The 25,594-nt window shown below is 34.0% G+C and overlaps 2 protein-coding genes across 2 annotated transcripts in view; both read right to left on the reverse strand.

Moving 5' to 3' along the window:
- LOC148623266 (lysophosphatidylserine lipase ABHD12-like) overlaps positions 1–25,594 on the reverse strand; it is a 53,804-nt gene that overhangs the window by 7,316 nt on the left and 20,894 nt on the right. Inside the window, exons 8-11 of the mRNA XM_088564987.1 lie at positions 25,167–25,246; positions 22,259–22,341; positions 4,088–4,166; positions 2,175–2,305 (exon numbers count right to left, since the gene is read on the reverse strand). Coding sequence (XP_088421113.1) covers positions 2,175–2,305; positions 4,088–4,166; positions 22,259–22,341; positions 25,167–25,246 — 373 coding nt within the window. The remainder of the gene's footprint in view (positions 1–2,174; positions 2,306–4,087; positions 4,167–22,258; positions 22,342–25,166; positions 25,247–25,594) is intronic.
- Positions 13,910–15,339, reverse strand: LOC148623267 (uncharacterized). The gene has a single exon (XM_088564986.1). The coding sequence runs from the start codon at positions 15,144–15,146 to the stop codon at positions 13,911–13,913; it is 1,236 nt and encodes a 411-aa protein (XP_088421112.1). The 5' UTR covers positions 15,147–15,339; the 3' UTR covers position 13,910.

Genomic DNA, 25,594 nt, shown 5'->3' on the forward strand with positions numbered 1-25,594 from the left:
GTAATAAAACAGAAAAAAGATGGACCCCCCTGTGTAATAAAACAGATAAGAGATGGGTCCCCCTGTGTAATAAAACAGATAAGAGATGCCCCCAACTGTGTAATAAAAATGTTATTCTATGTTAATATTTATAGTGATTTTAAATTGATTCCGATCAAAATTTAAAAAAGAAGGTGCACAATGGGAACATGTAATAATTCTGTGAAAGTTTAATTCAATTCCATTTAGTGGTGTAGAAGGAGTAACAGGTAAGAGATGGGTCCCCCCTGTGTAAAAAAACAGATAAGAAATGCCCCCCTGTATAATAAATCAGATAAGAGATGGGTCCCCCCTGTGTAATAAATATGCTATTCTATTTTAATATTTATAGTGATTTCAAAAGCTCAATAGAGCTAAAGTTTGTATTTGTTTAATATATATAGACTTTGAATAAAGCTTTTGACTTTGACTTGACTAATGAAAAGAAGTGTGGACAGAATGAAAGAAGGAAAGAAGGAAGAAAGGACGGAGTGAAACCCCTATCACTATATACCCTCAACTTTGCAAATCAATCAGAAATTTATGAAATTCAAAAAGTAGCTTACATAAATAGAAATCAACACTTCCTAAAAGTTTAATGAAAATTGGCTTTTGTTATAGTCAGAAAAGGAGAAAATCCCAATTTTTTTTTATGAATAACGTCCCATAACTCCTAACCTTAAATTTAAAATTTTACAGAAATTGAAAGGGTGGTCACATCGATTCCACTGAAAGAAACAATTCAACTAAGTTTCCTGAAAATTACTAGAAACATTTTCCTTATAAATATTGTGCTAGGTGTGAACAATGAACAGATGGATAATGGTATACCATATCTCCCGTCTAAAAAGACATTACAAACAGATGGATAATGGTATACCATACATCCTGTCTAAAAACACTAACAAACAGATGGATAATGGTATACCATACATCCTGTCTAAAAACACTAACAAACAGATGGATAATGGTATACCATATCTCCCGTCTAAAAAGACATAACAAACAGATGGATAATGTTATACCATATGTCCCGTCTAAAAAGACATAACAGATGGATAATGGTATACCATATGTCCTGTCTAAAAAGACATAACAGATGGATAATGGTATACCATATGTCTCGTCTAAAAAGACATAACAGATGGATAATGGTATACCATACATCCTGTCTAAAAACACTAACAAACAGATGGATAATGGTATACCATATCTCCCGTCTAAAAAGACATAACAAACAGATGGATAATGGTATACCATATGTCCCGTCTAAAAAGACATAACAGATGGATAATGGTATACCATATGTCTCGTCTAAAAAGACATAACAGATGGATAATGGTATACCATACATCCTGTCTAAAAACACTAACAAACAGATGGATAATGGTATACCATATCTCCCGTCTAAAAAGACATAACAAACAGATGGATAATGGTATACCATATCTCCCGTCTAAAAAGACATAACAAACAGATGGATAATGGTATACCATATGTCCCGTCTAAAAAGACATAACAGATGGATAATGGTATACCATATGTCTCGTCTAAAAAGACATAACAGATGGATAATGGTATACCATACATCCTGTCTAAAAACACTAACAAACAGATGGATAATGGTATACCATATCTCCCGTCTAAAAAGACATAACAAACAGATGGATAATGGTATACCATATGTCCCGTCTAAAAAGACATAACAGATGGATAATGGTATACCATATGTCCCATCTAAAAAGACATAACAGATAGATAATGGTATACCATATGTCTCGTCTAAAAAGACATAACAGATGGATAATGGTATACCATATGTTCCGTCTAAAAAGACATAACAGATGGATAATGGTATACCATATGTCCCATCTAAAAAGACATAACAGATGGATAATGGTATACCAATACACCTCATCTAAAAAGACTGGCATATTAAAAGGGTCTTCTAAGTCCTAAATATACATTTTTAATGATATGATATAAAATATCTTTACTTTTCATATAAAACAATGGTTCAAACACTACCTGATTCTGATACAATCCATAAAAATGATTTCTATACAATAATGTAGAAGATTGTGTAGAAAAATTTGATTATCTATTATAATGGATGTTTTGTATTACTTTCTTTTTCTAACAAATCAATATTTTACCTTATTATACCTGGTAAATGAGGGTCTTTATAAATGTCATTATGTCTGTATTTAAACTTTTTACTAAATTCTCGATACATCACACAAAACTTTCCTTTGGAAGGTCTACATTCGGTAAGTACACTGTGTAACTAAAAAGAGAAATCATTTGGTACAAACATAATAATATCCATAAATAGGAATGTGTCAGCATATACATCAGCTTTTTTTTTACAGATTCTATTTGATACTTTTAAATAATAGACTTGACCTGATATTGAAATTTATATGCCTTGACCTGACATCCAATCCTACAGATTTGACTACATGCCTTGAATTGACAACCAATCCTAGATCTGACTATATGCCTTGACCTGACACCCAATCCTACAGATTTGACAATATGCCTTGACTAGACAACCAATCCTAGATCTGACTATATGCCTTGACCTGACACCCAATCCTACAGATTTGACTACTGGTATATGCCTTGACTTTGTAAATAGTTTTTATTTCAAATCAATACACTATTATTGTCTACCAAACACTATACCTTACGTCCACTTTCTACGGTCTATCCAACACTATACCTTACGTCCACTTTCTACGGTCTACTCAACACTATACCTTACGTCCACTTTCTACGGTCTACTCAACACTATACCTTACGTCCACTTTCTACTGGTCCACTCAACACTATACCTTATGTCCACTTTCTACGGTCTATCCAACACTATACCTTATGTCCACTTTCTACGGTCTATCCAACACTATACCTTATGTCCACTTTCTACTGGTCTACTCAACACTATACCTTATGTCCACTTTCTACGGTCTAGTCAACACTATACCTTATGTCCACTTTCTACGGTCTACTCGACACTATACCTTATGTCCACTTTCTACGGTCTAGTCAACACTATACCTTACGTCCACTTTCTACTGGTCTAGTCAACACTATACCTTATGTCCACTTTCTACGGTCTAGTCAACACTATACCTTATGTCCACTTTCTACGGTCTAGTCAACACTATACCTTACGTCCACTTTCTACTGGTCTACTCAACACTATACCTTACGTCCACTTTCTACGGTCTACTCGACACTATACCTTATGTCCACTTTCTACGGTCTAGTCAACACTATACCTTACGTCCACTTTCTACTGGTCTACTCAACACTATACCTTACGTCCACTTTCTACTGGTCCACTCAACACTATACCTTATGTCCACTTTCTACGGTCTAGTCAACACTATACCTTATGTCCACTTTCTACGGTCTAGTCAACACTATACCTTATGTCCACTTTCTACTGGTCTACTCAACACTATACCTTATGTCCACTTTCTACGGTCTAGTCAACACTATACCTTATGTCCACTTTCTACGGTCTAGTCAACACTATACCTTACGTCCACTTTCTACTGGTCTACTCAACACTATACCTTATGTCCACTTTCTACGGTCTACTCGACACTATACCTTATGTCCACTTTCTACGGTCTAGTCAACACTATACCTTACGTCCACTTTCTACTGGTCTAGTCAACACTATACCTTATGTCCACTTTCTACGGTCTAGTCAACACTATACCTTACGTCCACTTTCTACTGGTCTAGTCAACACTATACCTTATGTCCACTTTCTACGGTCTACTCGACACTATACCTTATGTCCACTTTCTACGGTCTAGTCAACACTATACCTTATGTCCACTTTCTACGGTCTAGTCAACACTATACCTTATGTCCACTTTCTACTGGTCTACTCAACACTATACCTTATGTCCACTTTCTACGGTCTAGTCAACACTATACCTTATGTCCACTTTCTACTGGTCTACTCAACACTATACCTTATGTCCACTTTCTACGGTCTAGTCAACACTATACCTTATGTCCACTTTCTACGGTCTACTCGACACTATACCTTACGTCCACTTTCTACTGGTATGATATGATCATCCTCAGCATGTAAAATCAATACTGGATCTAATACTTCTTTGATGCTGACAAAAGACAAAGTGATTATTATTCTGGCAATATACTAAGTGATTATTGTTTTGACAATATACAAGGTGATTATTATTCCTAATGTTTTGAGGATTCCACATTTTCTGGATTAACAGATTTTCTATTACATGTAATTTGACTTCACCTAGAACCTTATTTGTACTTAGAAACGATAATCCAACACAATTATTAGCTTCCAATAGTGAAAAAATAATAAAATGATCAGTCAGAAATCTTCAGCCTATGATACTGTAGCGGCTAGGGGTGCTATTAGTTATTATATATAAGAGACCGAAATGCAGACACTCACTATATTTTATTGGCCTTTGATTCACAGTAACTGAGATCTAGTGAAATTCATTATTTTATTTTGTAAAAAGAATGGTTTGTATAGGTTAACAAATCTATACTAACAGCATATCATGAGTATTCACTCATTCACTTTTATCATATTATATTTAGTACATGTGGCAAGAATCCACTGTAGTACCAAAATATATCTTCAATACTTAAAGATAGGACAATGAATAATCATAGGTTCCTTACCCATGAAATTACAATAAAATTAAAAATATGCATGGGAAAATATCTGAGTTGAGTCCTGCTAAAAATATTAATTTAGAAAAATAATTTTGATTTGGTAAGAGTTGTCAGAAAACCTTATTCTGACTATAATATAATTTCAATGACTGGTTTATCACCAATTCATTTAACCAATAGTACTTCTCAACTCCTCGTTGAGGTTGTACAATGAAAAGTTTATTTGTACAAATATTGTCCTCCAATATATGTACATTTTTAAAAATAGTTTCTTGCCTCAAGAAAACTCCCTTAAATCCAAATATCTCCCATTTATTCCTATTTAAAATATTAAAAATATATTTTAAAAATATATAAAGTTCTATGCAATTGATATTTAATTAACTTAAGCTTTGCCTGCGAAAGTTCAGAACTATAATTATAATAAACCAAAATTTCTAAAATACCATTATCCTTGACTTCTCTCTTAAAAGATTAACCAAAAAAATACATTTGAAGTAAAAATAAGTACACATTCTTTAAAAATATAGCTCTAAAAAAAGTTTCAGCAAGACTATTTTTTTAGCGTAATTACGTCACTTGTTGGAAGACGTGCGTTGTTGGAAAAACGTTCACTTCCAACAAGTTCACTAATATTTTAATACGAATTTATAAAAATACGATAATATTCTAATTGTACATTACTTAAACAGTAAAAACACTCTATCGTGCTAAACATTTTTGTTTTATATTTTAATCTTAAGTACAATTTTACATTGCGCTACCGAAAGTGTCACTTGAAAACGAAAGTACAACGAGTGTTCAGAACCGGTGAACAAAAAATGACAAATATCACCAATTAATGTGAGTAAAATCAGCGAAGTACACCATGCTGTGTTCCTAAATACTATGTGTATGAACGTTATTACTTTAAAAAGACTTGACAACTCTCGAATCAGTTTTTATTGAAAAATTGACTCTTCTGAGATTCTACATGTGGCGCAGTGCGCATGTCACCCGATTCATTCATAAGACCAGAAGATGCTAGTATTTACTATGTACGTTCCCTATTTCCATGATTTAATGGGAAAACATATCGAGACTCGTATTACAACTTACTCAAAGAAAGCAACAAAAACTACAGAGTTTGATGTTTACAAAACTACAAGTAATATGCGTAAAAGTCGTTCAACAATGGATCATTCAACTGTAAAAGGACTAAACACATGGTGACCATGTGGTTTGCAGCAGATGAACAAGTGGACACAAGAAGTAACTACTTCAATATTTGTGACTTGTTATAATTAAATTTTATAATAATTTCTACCTTGCAAATCTTGTAAAAAATGATATGGCAAATATGAATAAAAATGATAATACATGTCATGTACAAATATAATGAAGTAAAGGTTTTAATTTAGATCTGTCCATTTACTGAAACAGTTGCACATCGCTATGGCAAATTATGATTGGATATATCATTCGTGTATATACTCCTAGGTTACATACATAAATAAACATGCATATTCATAAAATATTAGCTTTCATTTCTTCTACCCATTGAATATTCAAATACACATAGTAAAAAAAAACAACACGTCTATCTATATTATATATGGCCTATGGTTATTTAATCATGAGATAATAACCTGATAAACGACTCAAGTGTGCTTTACTAAAATAAAAGTATACTATGGCTTATGGTGTTCTCTACATTTTACCCCCTTTTCTATCATTTGCGTCCTCGCCAATACATATTACATAATAATGTTACTTAAAAAAATTTGCTACATCTTAACATATCAACATGTATGTAATTTTGTCTTTCAGGATGCTGTTATCAACAGCCAGAACAAAATTCTGGATTGAAAATCAATCATTTATCTGCATGAAAATTGGTAAGTTTCATATCGGGTTACCATAATTTACTAGACTAATAAAAAATTGACTATTTCAATTGGATATTAAGGTTCTTTTTGAACTTTTTTTTTTCACTGTAAAAAAAATCTTCTATACTAAATTAATACTTGTACCGTTATGTTATATATCTACATTCATTCAGGTGGATGAACTACTTAGAAATCAGCTCATCGTTTCTACAGCCTGATACTGGAAAATATGACTACAAATTTAACTTAAGTGGAATATTCCAACAATTCTATTTAAGGAGAGTATATCTGTACATCAACATTCAGTGATCAAAATGTTCTCAAACTATAAATACCAAGTAAATTACTTTTTTTTTTATCTAATTATAATACCATCAATTTGATTTCTGAATTATTCACAATAAATTTTTGGCTGTAATCCCTAAAAATCTGCTAACTTTAAATATACCTGAAATTTTACTATTACATACCCAAATTTTTAAAGTACAATATCCCTTAAAATAATTTGATTCTGTTTCGTTGTAACCACGGACTTCACCTTTCTGTTAGTGAATCTTGGTTTAGGTGAGGATACTGTGTTGATTCTGGTCGGCTGCTTTGATGGTAATAACAGTTAAGGCCGTCAACTACCTTTAGTGCCTTGCTAAATTGCGCTCTTGTTGCCCGATTTGACCTCTTAGGCAGCAGATTGCGGACGAAAGATCCTTGATATAGGCACTATTTTTTATTTGTTGCTCAAGTATTTGTAATTGTTGGTTTGTAAGTTGTTTGAGAGCATCTAGTATCGAGTTCGACTCTGAATTAGTACTCCCAGAGATAGGAAGGTATTTAGGTGTTAATGCTGGATTTATATTATATTGGTTGTTTCTGGAACTGAATTACTGACAGGTTCTGAAAAAGTTAGGTTAAATGGCTCATCTGTCCCCATAAGCTGGAACAGGAAGTTCTCAGTTTCTTGAACCTCAGCTTCTCTATCCAGCAGACGACAAACTGGAGAGCTCACCTCGGGGGAAAATGGCATGACAGAGCAGTTTATTTGTTCAGTTACGTCAACAGGTGTGAATGATCTGGGCTCAAAAGTAGTTGTTGGGGTCTGAGCAACAGTTGTCAAATTGGCTGGGACAGGAGAAAATAAGCTGTTACAGGTTGTCAGTTGTACTGTTGAGGTGCTTGAGCGGCTACTAGTAATCTGTGGTGGACCCATTGGCATATATTGGTGTAAAGATGAGATGATATTGTGGGTTGTAATTGGTGTTGGTTGATAGGTTTGTGTTGCTGGTGGCTGGTAAAATAACGAAGAGTGCGTGGGACTGTATGGTAAAGTAAGAGAAGAATCTGAGGTACTTGCTGCAAATGTGGTGAAATTAAAATTGTAAGGCTGTTGTGGTTGTGGATATCTTATTTGAGATTTGAGATGAGATAAAAGACTGTATCTGAGGTTGTTTGGCAGGCACTGGTGGTTGCCTGTTGAAGTTAGCGGTTTGCCTTTCCCTCTCTGCCCAATATTTGTGCACTTTATTGGCGAGATAGTGCCACCATATCAACACCAATTTTAATTATATAACGATTGAGATTGGTGAAACTATAGGCTTCCTCTCCTTTGAAATTTGGACCCAGAGCAGTCCTCTGTCTTTTGTGTACTTCGAATGTTCTAATGTGCCTCTCAAATTGATGGCGGTTATCACCCCTGTACATACACAAGTACAAAAGTACCTATGCTGGTCTAGAGCCAGATGAGTCTTCATAATATGACCCTTTACCCTGGTTCTCTCCCCTATATTTCTCTCCCCTTTGTTATGGCAGTGAAGACACTGGTAAACAAGACCTACATATCCCCGTGCAGGTCCGGGTGTTAAAAGAATAGGCCTGCAGCAGCGCTAAGCTTGTCCTAAAAGGCGACTAAATAGTGCTCAGAACCCTAGCTGAGGGCTAAGGCGCTCTGCCCACAGAACAACTGGGATGTGTGCTCCAGGTGGTGGAATGGGGTACCCCTGGCGTGTTACATGCTGGGGTTGTCAGGCTATAATACGGAAAACCTGACTGCAAAACATAGTGGTACACCGTGTTGGGAAAGATGCCACGTTCCTCGCACGTTAAAGAACATTGCTGTGGTATTCTCCCGGAATAAAAACCATAGGGCTCCGCCACAGGAGGCTAAATTGGCCGACCCTACCCAGCTCTCCCTATTTCCAGAGGCAATCAAAATTTGTCGACCCTATTGTCCTTGTATCCCATCCCTTTTTCATTTCATCATCATTTCATGTTCATTTTATCATCAATTTCATATTCATCGTCTAAATATAGCTGAAATATTGCTGCTCGGACGTTAAACCCCAACAAACAAACAATCTTTTATTACATTTTTTGTTAAAAGTTAGTCTCAGTTGTGATGCCATCTGAAACGAAACCATATTTTTAGTTTTTCCTCAGATGCCTCACCATGCATAAAAGTTTTGGATAATTTTTTTTAACTACATCATGGATTCCTGCACACATCAATATTTTATTAATGATATATGACATTATCTGGTGGATTTAATGTTTTGTTAAAAGTAAACCTGAACTCTCAGGTAACCTTTATATTTTGGTTTGTACAAGTAGGCCTTTGTACATTCCTTGTTTATAACATACATTTTATTTCAAGACATGCAGCTTTATACCTTACTGATGTCATGTCCATTCAACATTTTATTTAAGTACACCTGAACTCTCAGGCAACATTTATGTGGGTGTGTAGAAAGGTCATTGATACACTACACATTTTTCATTTGCGTTACATTTTAAATATTAAATATACAATTTAAAACTTCAAATATTTCAAACTTTACATTGATATGTTAATTGATTGACATGTTTATATGTACAATTGATTATCAACATTTGAAGATAAGTAAAATGACAACTAATACTGATTTTAGTTATATTTATATATATTTTTTAAGCCATTTTTGTTTTCTTTAATAGGGTTTTTATCCATTTTGGACTATCATCCCCACAGTACACTTTCAATCTGTCGTGATTTATAACCTTTTTTGTATCATTTTCATCCATCTGGATTTCATAGTTTATGTCATTATATTTTTTTGTGACTAAATAAGGCCCAATGTACATAGGTTGTAGTTTTGGACATAAACCTTTCTGTTGACCTGACTGATACCAGACTTGATCATTGCCAGTTAAATTAGACTTTCTGTCAAAGTATTTCCTTCTTTTTGTGTTTAATTGTGAGTGCTTCCTAGCAACTTCATGTGCTTTATGCAAATTTTCCCTAATTTGGGTAACCTGTTCCCCAAAATTAGTTGTGTTTATATTCAATTCCTAAGGGGACACCTCCTTTTAATACATTCCTTGGAATTCTTATCTCCCGCCCAAAAAGCAGAAGGTTTGGTGTAAGTGTAGTTGTTTCATTTGGGGTTGCCCTGTATGCGCCAGCTAGAAATCCTAAATTTTTGTCCCAATCTGTTTGTTTTCCCTTTATATAGGATTTAATCATTCCTAATAATGTGCGATTGAATCTTTCGCATTGCCCGTTTCCTTTTTGATTTCTGGGACTTGTTCTAGTCTTCCTTATTTCAAGGAGTTGACAAATTCTGTGAAAAGGTCACTTGTATAATTTCTACCTGAGCGTTACGAAAGAGGACAGCCGTAACGGCTTATAATTTCATTTAGAAGTATATTTGCACAAGTGGTTGCAATTTGGTCAGGAATTGCGAAGAATTCAACCCATTTGGTGAAGTGATCAGTAAAAGTCAGTATATATTTATTTCCTCTAGGTGTTAAGGAAAATGGTCCCATAGTATCTGTTGAGAGTCTATCCCAAGGTGCACCTGTAGGCATACTTCCTAATGGAGCCTTGGCTGATTTTGATGGTAATTTGTTAGCACCACAAGTTTGGCATTTTGCTATCCATATTTTAACATCCTCCCTAACTTCAAACCAATAAAACCTCTGCAATATATTTTCTGTGGTTTTTCGTTTCCCCAGATGACCAGATATGATAGAATTATGCATGCTATGCAAAACTTCATTTTTTAATTTCATAGGTGTCAAAAATTGTAAGTAGTGACCTGTATTGTTTTGTTTGAAAGAGTAATCAAGGGAACCAAGGTTATAGCGGTAATCAAAAGAATGTAATCCAGGGACAAAGACCCGACATGGAAAACAGACATACACAACAAAGAACATAAAGTAACTAAAACCATACATACAAAGTAACAAAAGCAAATGAGCAACTCGCACTCCACTAAAAACTGGGAGCATGGACGTCCTTGCTTTTCTAGAAACACCCGCCGAGTTGCTCATAAAAAGTCAAGTCCGGGGTAGACAAACGAGGAAAGGAAAACTATGACCCGTTGAATAAATCAGTTTTCATGGTGCTGATGGATACACCATAATGATCCACGAGTTCATGATGACGACCATAAAACTTCTGTAGTGATGACTTCAATCTTGTAGCAACATAACCCTGTTCCAGAAGCCTATTTGTTAGCCGATACAAAAAGTCTGCGTAGTTTCGGCAAGCTCTGGTATAACGTATGAGTTGTGATATGAACACTCCATACGCAGGAGCCGAAGGGATGTTGCCACAGATGAAAGGAAAATTGAAAAATTCTTTAAATAACAACCCATCCTTTACTATCAGACTATCCCATTGGTGGCAATAAAATCTGGTAGCAGGAAGTTTGCTTTACAATTCATTCTCAAAGGGCTTATTGTTGCAGATTTTCCATTTCCGTATATGTCTAATGTCCTCATCTTTGTCTAGTAATTGTCTCAATTCGTCAATACTATGACCCATGTTCCATACAGTAAAGTCATCATCTTGAGATGTTTGATTTGTAGTTTTTATTGCTTTTAATAAAGATTTTTCTGAATTTTCAGAGTTTTTAGTATATGTTGTCCCTTCTTGGGGGTATTTTCATGCTACTTATTATATCTGTACCTCTTTTGGTACATTTTTACATTTGAGATATTCCATGTTATCATTCATAGAACAGTCACAATCCCTAGGCTTTGTGCATCGAGACATAAAATCAGCATTGCCGCGTTTGGACCCTTGTCTGTATTGTATTGTGAAATCAAAGGCTGACATGATTTCTATCCACCTAGCAAGTCTGCCCTTAGGTTCGTTTAAGCTAAATAGCCAAATAAGAGCTTGATGGTCAGTTCTCACTGTGAAAGTTCTACCTAAAAGATAATGTCTGTAATATTCTATGAAGTATCGTACAGCAAGGAGTTCCTTGTCTGTGATACAATAGTTTCTTTCGGCCTTATTCAAAGTACGACTACCATATGGTATAATTCGAAGTGTACCGTCCTATACTTGTTGTAAGACTGCCCCCAATGTATCGTCACTTGCGTCTGTGTCCAGTATGTATTCACCCTCATCTTTGGGGTAAGCTAGAATACCAGGACTGACAAAATGCTGTTTAAGATTGTCAAAGGCCTTTTGGCAACTCTCAGACCATAAGAACTTTTTAGATTACTTAGTCAGGTCTGTTAATGGTTTAACTAACTCTGAAAATTGATTAATATATCTACGGTAATAGCTACCCATACCAAGTATATGTCTCACTTCTTTTACTGTTTTTGGGGTTGGACACTATAAAAGTTTGGTAACATTATCAGGGTTTGGCTGTACGCCCTTTTCCGAAACAATATGACCCAAAAATGTGACTTCAGTTTGAAAAATATTACATTTCTCCGGTTTCAATTTTAAGCCAGCATTTTTATTCTATTTAGGACTATATCTAGTCTCTCTAGATGTTCTGTAAAATTAGATGAAAATAAATAATATCATCTAGGTATATCCATAAAATTTGCCACTGAAGGCCATTTAGAACAAGTTCCATGAGTCTTCGACAACAAGCAGGCCCATTTGTTAGTCCAAATGGTAATCTTTTATATTCATATAGACCATATTTGGTTGCAAAAGCAGTTTTGTGTATATGTTCATTCTTAACAGGAATCTGTTTGAAACCACTTGTAAGATCGAAAGTACTAAATAGAGAAGCTCCAGCTACAGTGTCTAGACAGTCTTGAATTCTTGGAAGGGGCCATGCATCTTTTTGTGTAACAGAATTCAGAATTCTATAATCAACACATGTCCTTACTTTCTCATCTTTCTTGAGGACTAACACCAAAGGACTTGACCATGGAGATGTGGACTTTAGTATTATGTCTTGCTTTTCCATTTGTTGAATAATTTTCATTTCTTCACTTGCATAAGCAAATGGAACTCTGTGTGGAGGTTGCTTCACAGGTTCAGCATCTCCTGTTTCAATACTGAACTCCAGGAGTGCCATGATAAGGGAATATTTTTCTGAGAAATCGTCAGAAGGTTCTAGTAAACATTTTTTTCCAAATTCAATAGGATCATCATGCTTGCGATCTACAAAAACATCTATTAAAATTTCACTTCTAGGGGGGTGGGGGGATATAAAACAGCCATGTAAATTTTTCTTATATGGTTGTTAGTATGGCCAATTTGAGTGCATTGAATAACATGATCACCTAGCAACATAATTCCATCTTTTAATTTCAAATCTACAGGTCCCCATTTAGATTTCATTAGAACATCTAGCCCCAACAAGGCTTCATCTTCTATATTAGCTACTATCATTTCGATTTCAAAGCATAGATCTCCCAACATTACTTCAAGGTGGCTTTCCCTAACTCCTGCAGGGGTTTGCCATCAGCACAAGATAAAGTGTCAGACTTGACTAAAGTTGGTCTTTTACAATTAGGGATTTTATGGAAAGCATTAACAGACAACACTGTACGAACTGCTCCAGTATCCACTGTAAAATTAACCTCAGACCCAAGGACATGTCCTTCGACATAGACTCAATCACTTAGAAGTACTTGTTGTTTTATTAACTGGTCTGTTACTATTTGTTCATTTCATACTTCAGGATCTGAACTTACAGAATTCTTCTCTTCCTCGACAGAAGTACATTACTATTAACTAAATTACTACTATTTTTGATATCTACAAAAGTTTTACTATTTTCATTCCCAAATTTCCTCTTTCTTACTATGAGTTTCAGGGGTTATGTTGCTAGGTACATGTATCTTGTTTTTCACATCAGTTATATGACCTTTTTCAAAAAATTTAGGGGTCAACTCCTGGTCCACAGGGTCAACCCGGTTCAGTTTAAAGAGTATCCCTCAGATTTAGCTTCATTTAAGGGGGAAGTGGAATTTTGCTTAGTTGGTTGAGCTGGGGAAGTATTGAAAATTTGTCTATTATCACCATTGGATGCACTATTACTTCGCTGTGCTTAAGTTCTTCTATTTTCATAACTAGTTCTGTCATTGCCTGTATTTTGTCTATTTGGATTGCTGTAACAATTCCTGGCAAAGTGTCCAGATTGGCCACAGTAATAACAAATTGGAATGTTTGATGTGGTATTTTTGTCTATAATACTGACTTTCCCACCTCAGTACTCTGATTGAAATAAGGTCTTCTTTGTTCAAATTTTGACTTTGTCCTTTACTAGTATTGTTATGACCATTTATTTCAAGCTTTCTCTTATTCTCATACATTGTATCAAACATTTCTTTTAGTTCATGTTTTGTTATCTTAATAATTTCATTTTCTGTCCCATTTTTATTTTCTGATCTATCATTTTTCATCTGTCCCTGCTGGACATTTTGTCTAACAAAATTATTTTTCTTTACTTGTCCTAATTTCTTGGATTTTCCCCCATTATCATAATTAACTTCCACCCTTGATGTGGTTTCTTTGTAAGTGATAACCTCCTGTACTTCAATAGTTTTACGATCTTTTAATAGTTCAACATGGACCCTTGCATCATCATCTGATAACCCCATTAAGAATCTCTGAAGTAGATCCTCATGTCTAGTTTTAGCATCTCTGTTAGTATATGCTTTCTCATACAACATTTTTAGTTCAGCTGCATAATCTGCAACACCTTCATTTGATTTTTGGCATCTTCTATTAAATTGTATGTTATAGGTCCTCTTATTTTCAAAGACACCAAATCTATTTTTAAGTTCTCTTACTAGTTTTGAATAATTTTTCAGAGTTTTACTATTCATTTGGTCAAACGTGAAATCACCAGCTTCACCTTGAAGTATGGTAAGCAATTCACCCAATTTAGTCTTATCATCCCAGTTTTGTAAATTGGCAACTGCCCCAAATCTGTTTATCCAAACCTCCCATTTTTCTTTTCCAGTAAATGAAGGAAGTTTTGCATTTGAAAACCTAGTTTTAGATCTACTATCTCGACTTCTGGTTATTACACTCGTCCCTATACTGGCAGTGTCAGTATCTGAGTCCATCCAATTTTGTATAGCCTCATCATCGGTCTCTTCAGATTCTGATGAAGAGTTAGACTGAATTGGTAGGTTTAACTTTGAAGTATAGGATTTTACTGAAAATTGAGTTTTAGAACCTTTTTGTTTCTTTTTAAATGCCTTATGAGTGGTTGGCTCAGAAACCTTATTTACAGACTGTTTTGTCAGCCCATTGAAAGCATTTTGTATAGTTGTTACTATCTGACCAGTCATATCTTGAATGGAATTTTTAATAGATAGATACATTCCAGTGTCACCTTGATTTAAGGTTACAGACCACCAATTCAACCAATGAGCATTTGGAACGTACGCAAAAATAGTCCTACGCAGAAATTACCCCTGTTCCTCATAGTGCTGTGAAAAAAGTTCTCATCTTATTTAAAAAATTTAAACAGTTTCTGAAAGGAAAAACATTTCTGTACATTTCATAGGTGCATTTTGCTTCTTGTGATGTGAAGCCTAATCTCCATAATGATTTTTAAATATACCCCTATCTTGTGAAAACACTGGGATTTCCCATGCTATTTATAGACCCTTCACTTCCGATGACCAGTACTGCACTGCAAGTCTGCTAACCCCACATGCCATTCTGAGGATTGTGAGCTGACATATGTAGAATCATGCTGATATATAGTCCTCTGCAGGTTAAAGTTAAGGTAAAGTCCAGAGAAGCCATTGAATATTGTGAAATTAGCATAGAAGCCTATGGAAAGTGGAATTAGTGGTTTTTAGCCTTAAGGTTTCATGCTGGTTTTGTATTTCATTAGTATCTTGTCTATTACTCCTAGACCTTCTAGGTGAACCCTTTCTTCTAGGGCTAGATTTTTATTAAATTGAATTTTAGACCTAGATCTCAGTATTGTTTTTCCTGTTCAGCATCTGTGTCAGTGTCTATTATTTCTGGTATTTCAGTATCATAATTTTCTGGTGCAGAATGGTGAGATGTGCTTGGAACATTTTCAAAATCTGATGTTTCATCTGGGCCAGTCTCATATTGACTTATATTACCAGTTTCTGCAGTTTCGATGTCTTTGTTAGATTGACGTGTAAATCTTGGTTGACCCATTATTTTATTTTGAATTTTGTAGCGGCTAGGGGTGCTATTAGTAAATATATATAAATACAAACGTCTTAGAATGTGACGACTCTGTTCGCTACACTGCTCCATCGGATCAAATTGATACAGGGAAGATATGTAAACGTATAGAAAGGTCAGAAAAATTCCCAACGATGTTAGAACTGTCAAATTTGCAATGCAAATTTTTGGTCGTTCCCTCCGCGGGATTCGAACTCTATACTATGACCTTAGATTGTTTACATAAAAAGTTCCAAACATCAATTAATACAGCCTCAATGTAATCAAATTTTAATTGTCAAGATTTATATACCAAATTAGTGCTATTTCATAATATATATATCAACAAATATTTGTAGTTCTTCACTGCCAAATCATTTGTCACATAATACTTCAGGTGTTCTACAAAACATTTTTAACTTTTCAGGTTGAAAAAAAAGTTGGGAAAGGTATTTTTAAATTAAAAGAATTACTTACTCTTAAAAGTGGTTTTATCCCACCATTTACATCAGAAATCATTTTAGGACTATTGTACGTGTGTCCAGATTTACAGTTTTTGCCTTTGTATGGCGATTTGTTATAATATTCTAATATTCTAATATTCTTTATTGGCACAAACACAATTACATTAATTGGCAAAGGCCCATATAATTGATATATAAAAGAGTAAAATATATAGTAGCGGTATACATGTAAATAGAGTATTAATCAAATGTTATGAGAAGAGATATTGGTTATGAAATAAATTTTTTCTGATAGAAAAAATAATATCTAAAAAATTAGTGATAATCTTTAGTATAGTATATGAATCACTGAATATACATTGTTTCAGTGTGTAGTAATTAATTGAATCAATATCTTTTTTGAGGATATTTGATAATTTGGACATAAATTGACTTCTAACTTTGAAGTATTTTTCACATTTTAGCAAAAAATGTCATTCATCTTCAACCTCCCCAGAGTTGCAAACTTTACATAATCTCTCGTTTGCAGGAATTGATAGATGCCTTTTTCTATTTCCAAATTATGGCTACTGATTCTAATATTGCAAAGAGAGGAAATTTCTGATCTTTTTCGTAAAATATCAACAAAGCTTGCTCGTTTGTATCCAATGTGTATATTTCGATAAAATGTTAGTTTATTTGAATTTTGGATTTGGGAATGTTGCTCTTGCATAAATTGATCGGTTATTCATTGTTTTATATTTGATAAAATAGGTTTAAAGCTACATTTTGGATAGATTATGTGTGAAAAACCAAGTTTATTGATAATAGAATACATTCTCTTTGTCCAAGTGTTATTGTTTTCTGTAGCTTGAAATATTTTGAAAGCCAAAGTGTTTTCTGAGGAAAGAAGATGATTTATAAATTTAACACAGGAAAACATAATTTTTGAGTGAAGTGGGAGTCGTCCAAGTTCAGAACGACATGCAGCATTTGTAGCTTTGCAATGTACACCAAGAATTTCCTTGATGAATTTTAAATGAAATTTTTCTACAACTGAGTTATTAAAAGTACATGTATCAATATCTATACCCCAGACTTCACTACAGTACAAAAGTATGGGTCTAATTAAAGTACCAAACAGTTTTTCTAATAGATGACATGAATGATCTAGCCCTACTGACTTTTTTATATTGAATAAAGCTTTTCTAGCCTTTTCCATCAGCAAAGATACAGCTAAATTAAATTTACCATTATAATGTAACATGACACCAAGATAACAATATTTTGGTACTGTTTGAATGATATCATTATTGTATGTAAACTCATTAATATAAGATCTACCATTTGAATTAAATACAATAACTTTAGATTTGGACACATTAACATATAATTTCCAATTACAGCAATATTCATGAACAATATTTAAGTTAGTTTGTAAACCTTGTTTACTTTCAGATAATATAACTAAGTCATCAGCATATAAAAGACAATTTACTGATATATTCCCAATTTTTACAGGATTGCAATTATTTGACTTTAATACTTTTACAATGTCATCTAAAAAATATTAAATAATACAGGACTCAAAACATCACCTTGTTTGACACCACATTCTGATTTGAATGTGGAACTTAGTCCATTTGAAAATTTGATTCTATTTGTAGCATTATGATACATAGAAAATATTATTTGAAATAGTTTTGGAGGAACATTTGCTGACGCAAGTTTGTAAAAAAAACCAACCCACCAGATGGAATCAAAAGCCTTACGTAGGTCAATAAAAGCAGCAAAAACTTTTCTTTTCTTGTTTTTATAGTGGTCAATAAAGGATTTAATTGAAAATAGATGGTAAGCAGTTCTACTGTTTTCTCGGAAACCAATTTGGTTTTCACTTAGGAGAGATTTGCTGTCTGTAAATTCCAGCATAAATTATTCTATTAAACAGTTTTCCTAAATTAGAAGTTATAGAAATTCTCCTATAATTACAGGGGTCAGTCTTATTACCTGATTTATGTAGAAGAACCAAAAAGCTCTCATTCCATAGAAGTTATAGAAATTCTCCTATAATTACAGGGGTCAGTCTTATTACCTGATTTATGAAGAAGAACCAAAAAGCTCTCATTCCATAGTAGTTATAGAAATTCCCCTATAATTACAGGGGTCAGTCTTATTACCTGATTTATGTAAAAGAACCAAAAAGCTCTCATTCCATAGAAGTTATAGAAATTCTCCTATAATTACAGGGGTCTGTCTTATTACCTGATTTATGTAAAAGAACCACAAAGCTCTCATTCCATAGAAGTTATAGAAATTCTCCTATAATTACAGGGGTCTGTCTTATTACCTGATTTATGTAAAAGAACCAAAAAGCTCTCATTCCATAGTAGTTATAGAAATTCCCCTATAATTACAGGGGTCAGTCTTATTACCTGATTTATGTAGAAGAACCAAAAAGCTCTCATTCCATAGAAGTTATAGAAATTCTCCTATAATTACAGGGGTCTGTCTTATTACCTGATTTATGAAGAAGAACCAAAAAGCTCTCATTCCATAGTAGTTATAGAAATTCTCCTATAATTATTGGGGTCAGTCTTATTACCTGATTTATGAAGAAGAACCAAAAAGCTCTCATTCCATAGTAGTTATAGAAATTCCCCTATAATTACAGGGGTCAGTCTTATTACCTGATTTATGTAGAAGAACCAAAAAGCTCTCATTCCATAGAAGTTATAGAAATTCTCCTATAATTATTGGGGTCAGTCTTATTACCTGATTTATGAAGAAGAACCAAAAAGCTCTCATTCCATAGTAGTTATAGAAATTCCCCTATAATTACAGGGGTCAGTCTTATTACCTGATTTATGTAGAAGAACCAAAAAGCTCTCATTCCATAGAAGTTATAGAAATTCCCCTATAATTACAGGGGTCAGTCTTATTACCTGATTTATGTAGAAGAACCAAAAAGCTCTCATTCCATAGTTTAGAAAATGTTCCTTTGAGGAAAATAAAGTTATATAATTTTTCAAGAGGTTTGAGAATAGTATTCCCTCTATATTTTAACATTTCGTTAGAGATCATATCTGTGGAAGTACTTTTTCCAAGTTTCAATAGTTTAATAGCCTTAGCTATTTCCTCTACAGTTATCTTGTTATCAAATATATTTTGAGCTGGCCCTTCATTAATATTTTTCATAGCTTGTTCAAATGTTTGGTTTATGTTATCATGAAAAGCTGAATTATTATTATCAGTTTTATTTAAGTTTTTGAAGAAATTTACAAATTCTTCTTTTGGTAAAGTATCATCGGAATCATGATTCAAGTTCAACCGATCTACTTTATTTACTAGGTTCCAAAATGATTTTGGATCATTATCAATGCTATTATTCATTTTAGCACATAATTTCTGTTTATATTGTTTTTCTCCATATTTACAAATCCTTCTATATTTTGACTTATAAGTATAATACGTTCTCCTGTAATATCCATTACTAGGATTTTTGTTAACAAGTTTCTAATAACATTTAACCAACTTCTTTAAATCTGCACATGATTGTGCATACCAAGGTTGTCTAGTTGGTTTTGTACCTTTTTTCTTTCTGTTGGGTGACTGGTTGACATGGACTTTTTTTACTTTTGCTTTTTGCTATTGCCAAGAGTTTATCAGATCAGTAATAGTTTGATCATTTGTGATAAAGGTAATCCAGAACAATAAATTAGAGATTTCATTTAAACAGGAGAATAAAGAGCTGTGCCATCATGACATAATATGCTTGTCCCCTTTTAGCACATCTATATACTAAAATAAATACTGATGATTGACTGGTGCTTAATGAGGATATTTCTCAATAAGACCATCCCCTAAAGTAACATGCCCCTAAAATAAACATCAACAAAAAAAAATGATATTGAAGGTACAAGTCTTACATAAATAAGGAAATCAACACATTTTTCATGAATAAAGTCCCATAACTTAAAAATGTACTGGTAAAGTCAGAAATTTAAAAAGTGGCAGAAAGGTTCAAATAATAAATGTTAACAATGCACCAAATTCCAATGGAAATTACTGAAGCATTTTAGAGTTGTTGTTGAAAACAGGAAATCCCCAAGAGGTAGAGGTAGTATTTTAGGAATAAAGTCCCATACATCAAATAAAAATTCTAAAGCAACTTACATTAATAGAAATCAACAATTCCTCTCAGTTTCATGCAAAATTGGCAGTGATATTTTTTTGTTACAGACTGAAAGGGGAAACCCCCAAAATTTTATTAAGTCCAAAACTCCAGAACATGAAATTGGAATTACATGTATTTTTTTAAATATCTTGACCTACACTTAGAAATCGATGGTAAAGGAAAATTATTGACCAACCTTTACGACAAACGTGATGACTTTTCATTCAGAATTGTTAACTTTCCTTTCATCTGTGGCAACATCACTTCGGCTCCTGCGTATGGAGTGTTCATATCACAACTCATACGTTATGCCAGAGCTTGCCGAAACTACGCAGACTTTTTGTATCGCGCTAGAACTCTAACAAATAGGCTTCTGGAACAGGGTTATGCTGCAACAAGATTGAAGTCATCACTACAGAAGTTTTGTGGTCGTCATCATGAACTCGTGGATCGTTATGGTGTATCCATCAGCACCATGAAAACTGATTTATTCAACGGGTCATAGTTTTCCTTTCCTCGTTTGTCTACCCCGGACTTGACTTTTTATGAGCAACTCGGTGGGTGTTTCTTGAAAAGCAGAGGACGCTTACCCTACCGGTGCACCTGGTCCATGCTCCCAGTTTTTAGTGGAGTCCGAGTTGCTCATTTATTTTTGTTACTTTGTATGTATGATTTTAGTTACTTTATGTTCTTTGTTGTGAATGTCTGTTTTCCATGTCTGGCCTTTGTCCCTGGATTACATTCTTTTGATTACCGCTATAACCTTGGTTCCCTTGATTACTCTTTTAAATTGGAAGAAAGCTCACATTGATAGATATAATTTATGATATTTATGATGTGCTTTGAGTAAATTGTTCCATAATGGGAAAGTCGTTCCATGTTGAAGTCTCATTACCCTTAAGGTTCCACTAAAATCAATATCTAGGAAATTCCTTGTTGAATTGTTTACATTCATCCTTTAAAATATGCATTAAACATAGCTCTGAAACTTCGCTATATCAAGATGTGCCATTCAACATAAAAGCATAAGCCAAGTTTGGAAAAATAGTTTTCCCAAACTTTCCCAAAAAAATAACAAAAGTGTAAATACATATTTTTTTAAATAAATCTACAGCTTTCAAAACTCAGATTTAAAGACTGAAATTCAGATATCCCTAATGCTAAATGTATAATGCAGGGCAAGCAGACATTGATTTTCATAAAATAATTGTCATTTCTTCAAATTTTGATAAATTATGATAGTTTATGATGTGGTCCAGCTAAATAGCAACATCTAATGATAAAATAAATTTTCATTAAAATACGGCCATTATTTTATAATAAGTGCCTGCTTGCCCTGCACTAGTTTTAGGTTACAGAAGATGTCCACCTCCAAACAAAAATATGTCCTGGTAAAGCTGTAGATTTATTTAAACATTTTATGTTTACACTTAAATTTGAAAACATAAAATCAGATGAAATTTATGAAAATCAAAATAAACCTTGCTTTAATAGAAATAAACAGTGCACCAAAGTTCCATGGAAATTGTTGGATGAATTTTTGAATTATTGTGTGAAGTGTGATCGATACACAGACAATGGTTTACCATAATTGATCTTTAAAGATAGTTATACATAACACCTAAACTTTTCATTTCTCATGAAAGGTCTAATAGTATATCCTTACTTGATATCTGTAGAATACTCAACATCAGCCTTCTCAATTGTATCTTTTACCATTGCTCTGAACCATGGTAATATTCTAAAAGGCTACAAATATCAAAATAAATGACTCATTAACGGGATGTTAATTGGCAGTCAAAAGAAGCTTATTGTTACTGGTAGCTGCTAATATATCTTGTTACATACCTTTTTCCCTGTTTCCCTTCATTCAGTTTTGTTCATGTACTTTTTTACAGTATATTTGAATAATTTGAGTACTTTAAAAATTTCATTATTTCTATAGCTATTGTTTTTTTTTCAAGTTATAAATGATAATTATCAATGAATGAATGTAATATACATTTCCTCATATCGGGGATGGTCCTCTTCATTATACATTGTGACATAAACACAAAACAGAAACTGCATGCATTGACTGATAACTTACTATAGCAAATTGATGTTTTTCTGGTGATATCAAACAGGTCGATAACTTACCATAGAAATTCAAATTAGGTGTTTGTGGTGACATCAGATAGGTGAATAACTTACTGTAGAAATTGACTGTTTTTAATGATATTAATCAGGTCAATAACTTAATGTAGACATTGAATGTTTTGTGGTGAAATCAAACAGGTCAAGAACTTACTGTAGACATTGCATGTTTTGTGGTTACATCAAAAAGGTCAATAACTTACTGTAGACATTGAATATTTTTGTGGTGATATTAAACAGGTCAATCACTTAAGAATAATCAAGGGAACTAAGGTTATAGCGATAATCAAAAGAATGCTATCCTGGGACAAAGACCAGATATGGAAAACAGACATTCACAACAAAGAACATAAAGTAACTAAAATCATACATACAAAGTAACAAAAGCAAATGAGCAACTCGGACTCAAATTAAAACTGGGAGCATGGACCAGGAGCACCGGTAGGGTAAGCGTCATCTGCTTTTCTTAAAACACCCACCGAGTTGCTCATAAAAAGTCAAGTCCGGGATAGACAAACTAGGAAAGGAAAACTATGACCCGTTGAATAAATCAGTTTTCATGGTGCTGATGGATATACCATAACAATCCACGAGTTCATGATGACGACCACAAAACTTCTGTAGTGATGACTTCAATCTTGTAACAACATAACCCTGTTCCAGAAGCCTACTTGTTCTAGCGCGATACAAAAAGTCTGCGTAGTTTCGGCAAGCTCTGGCATAACGTATGAGTTGTGATATGAACACTCTATACGCAGGTGCTGAAGGGATGTTGCCACAGATGAAAGGAAAGTTGACAATTTAGAATGAAAAGTCATCACGTTTGTCGTAAAGTTTGGTCAATAGTTTTCCTTTACCATCGATTTTTAAGTGTAGGTCAAGATATGAGGCTGACTTCAGTGTCTGTAGTATCCATTATCTGATGTTCTTTGGGGTAGATGCGATGTATCAAATCCCCGAAATTAGGATTGTTTAAAGATAATACGTCATCTATATAGCGGAAACTGAGATTAAAGGATCTAGTCAAACGATATTCTTTCTTTCAGACCAGATCAGCTATAAAGTCAGCCTCATAAGAGTGAAGGAATAAGGCAGGAAGTAAAGGAGCACAATTTGTTCCCATTGGAATGCCGACCGTTTGTTAAAAACATGTCCACCACACTGGACAAATATGTTGTCGATTAAAAATTCCAGCATTTTGTAAACATCTTCCTCTGTATATTTGGAAGAAGATTTGGAATTATTTCTTTCAAAGTATGAGGAATCTCTACCAAGAACTATATATTTGTATCTAGGTGTACCATCTTTTTTTTTAAACAACGATGTATGATGTTTCAAGTCGGGATTTTAACTGAGTATGGGGAATAGAAGTATACAGTGTTGAAAAATAATAGGTTTTAATGCTATTATATTCAGATGAGTCTTGAACTGATTGTCTCCAAAAGATCTTTCGAATTTTTCAGGATCCACATTGAATTAATACCACTACGGGAGTAATAAGTGTTGTGGTAGGACTGCAAACCTTCTTTGACAATTGTGAGTATAGAAGTTAAAAGTTTTGAAAGAGGTTCGGTGGTACATTTTGCAGATCCAGCTATGAAACGTCGTTTGTATTGATTCTTGTGGAGTTTAGGAATCCAGTACATAGACGGTAAATCACAATCATCGTCCCTGGTGGAGAGGCCAAAAGAGGATAGCACAGATTTGTGGTTTTCCACAATCTCTTCTTTGGAGAGTGTGGTAGTAGTATAGATTTTATCACTGCTATTATTTTCTACGTCTACTTCTGATAATAAGTATTGAATGTAAAACGTTTTGCAGACAAAAACAATATTGTTTTGGGCTTTGTCTGCTGGTACGACAACATATTTGTCATGTATAGTAGACAATGTTTTTGCTACATCGGGGTCTTTGAAAACCGATGTAGCCTTGGCACTCATCGACCTACTTAAAACTTCATTCGTATCAAAATTAAAGACCTCACGGCCTTTAACCACTACCACTCTGACAGAGAATCAATGTCTTCTTGTTCTCGTTTTACCCATTTTCTTGCATAGTCCTCGATGGCATCCATAAGAACTTTAAAGTTATAATTCCAATTTATGGAGCGTGGTTCACGGTACTTGGGACCTTTAGAAAGGATATTACGCAGAGATTCGTTTTCGATGATGGTGAAATCTCCCGTAACGACGTGACCAGACTTTTTGCAAGAACAGTCAGGTGGTTTAGCCTTGAAGTCCTCAATCTCGAGGTTCTGCAATAGCCTTTTATAATTGAAAATTTTGGATGCAATGGGTGAAGTATAGGAATATGAAATAATTGGTATGGATCCCATCTGGGGACACCATTCTTACAAGGCAACAGAGTGTCAAACAGGTCAATACATTACTTTAGACATTGGATGTTTTGTGTTGACATCAAACAGGTCAAGAACTTACTGTAGACATTGGGTGTTTTGTGGTGGCATCAAACAGGTTGGTAAAAGGTGCCTCCAATATCAATCCATTAATATGCTCTCCTGAAAATCAAAATTGTTCGATTTTGAGGAGTGTTTCCATGAATTTGACCATCCATATATAAACTTGTAGTATATTTAATCTACTAATGCTATACATAATTATACCCCTCCCTTTCAGAAGGAGTGGGAGTAAAACTGATTTACCTTTGTCCTTGCTACCTTGTTTCTGTCCGTAACAGTTCCTTCGATCACAGTTTTCTCAGCAAATACTCATCACAGCACCTTGAAATTTAAGCATATTCTTCTTGTATGTATGCCACATGATCGGATCTACTTTCAGAAAGATAGATTTGACACAAACTTCCTGTTTACAGAAGACTTTGTTTATTTTGGACTTCATATTTTTGA

Source organism: Perna viridis, chromosome 2 (assembly GCF_037379345.1).
Source record: "Perna viridis isolate PV_CMFRI_1.1 ecotype Kerala chromosome 2, ASM3737934v1, whole genome shotgun sequence".
In the NCBI taxonomy this organism is placed as follows: Eukaryota; Metazoa; Mollusca; class Bivalvia; order Mytilida; family Mytilidae; genus Perna; species Perna viridis.

Bases quoted from the DNA above. Each gene is read 5' to 3' on its own strand.
- LOC148623267 (XM_088564986.1), bottom strand. From the start codon at position 15,146: ATGTATCTATCTATTAAAAATTCCATTCAAGATATGACTGGTCAGATA.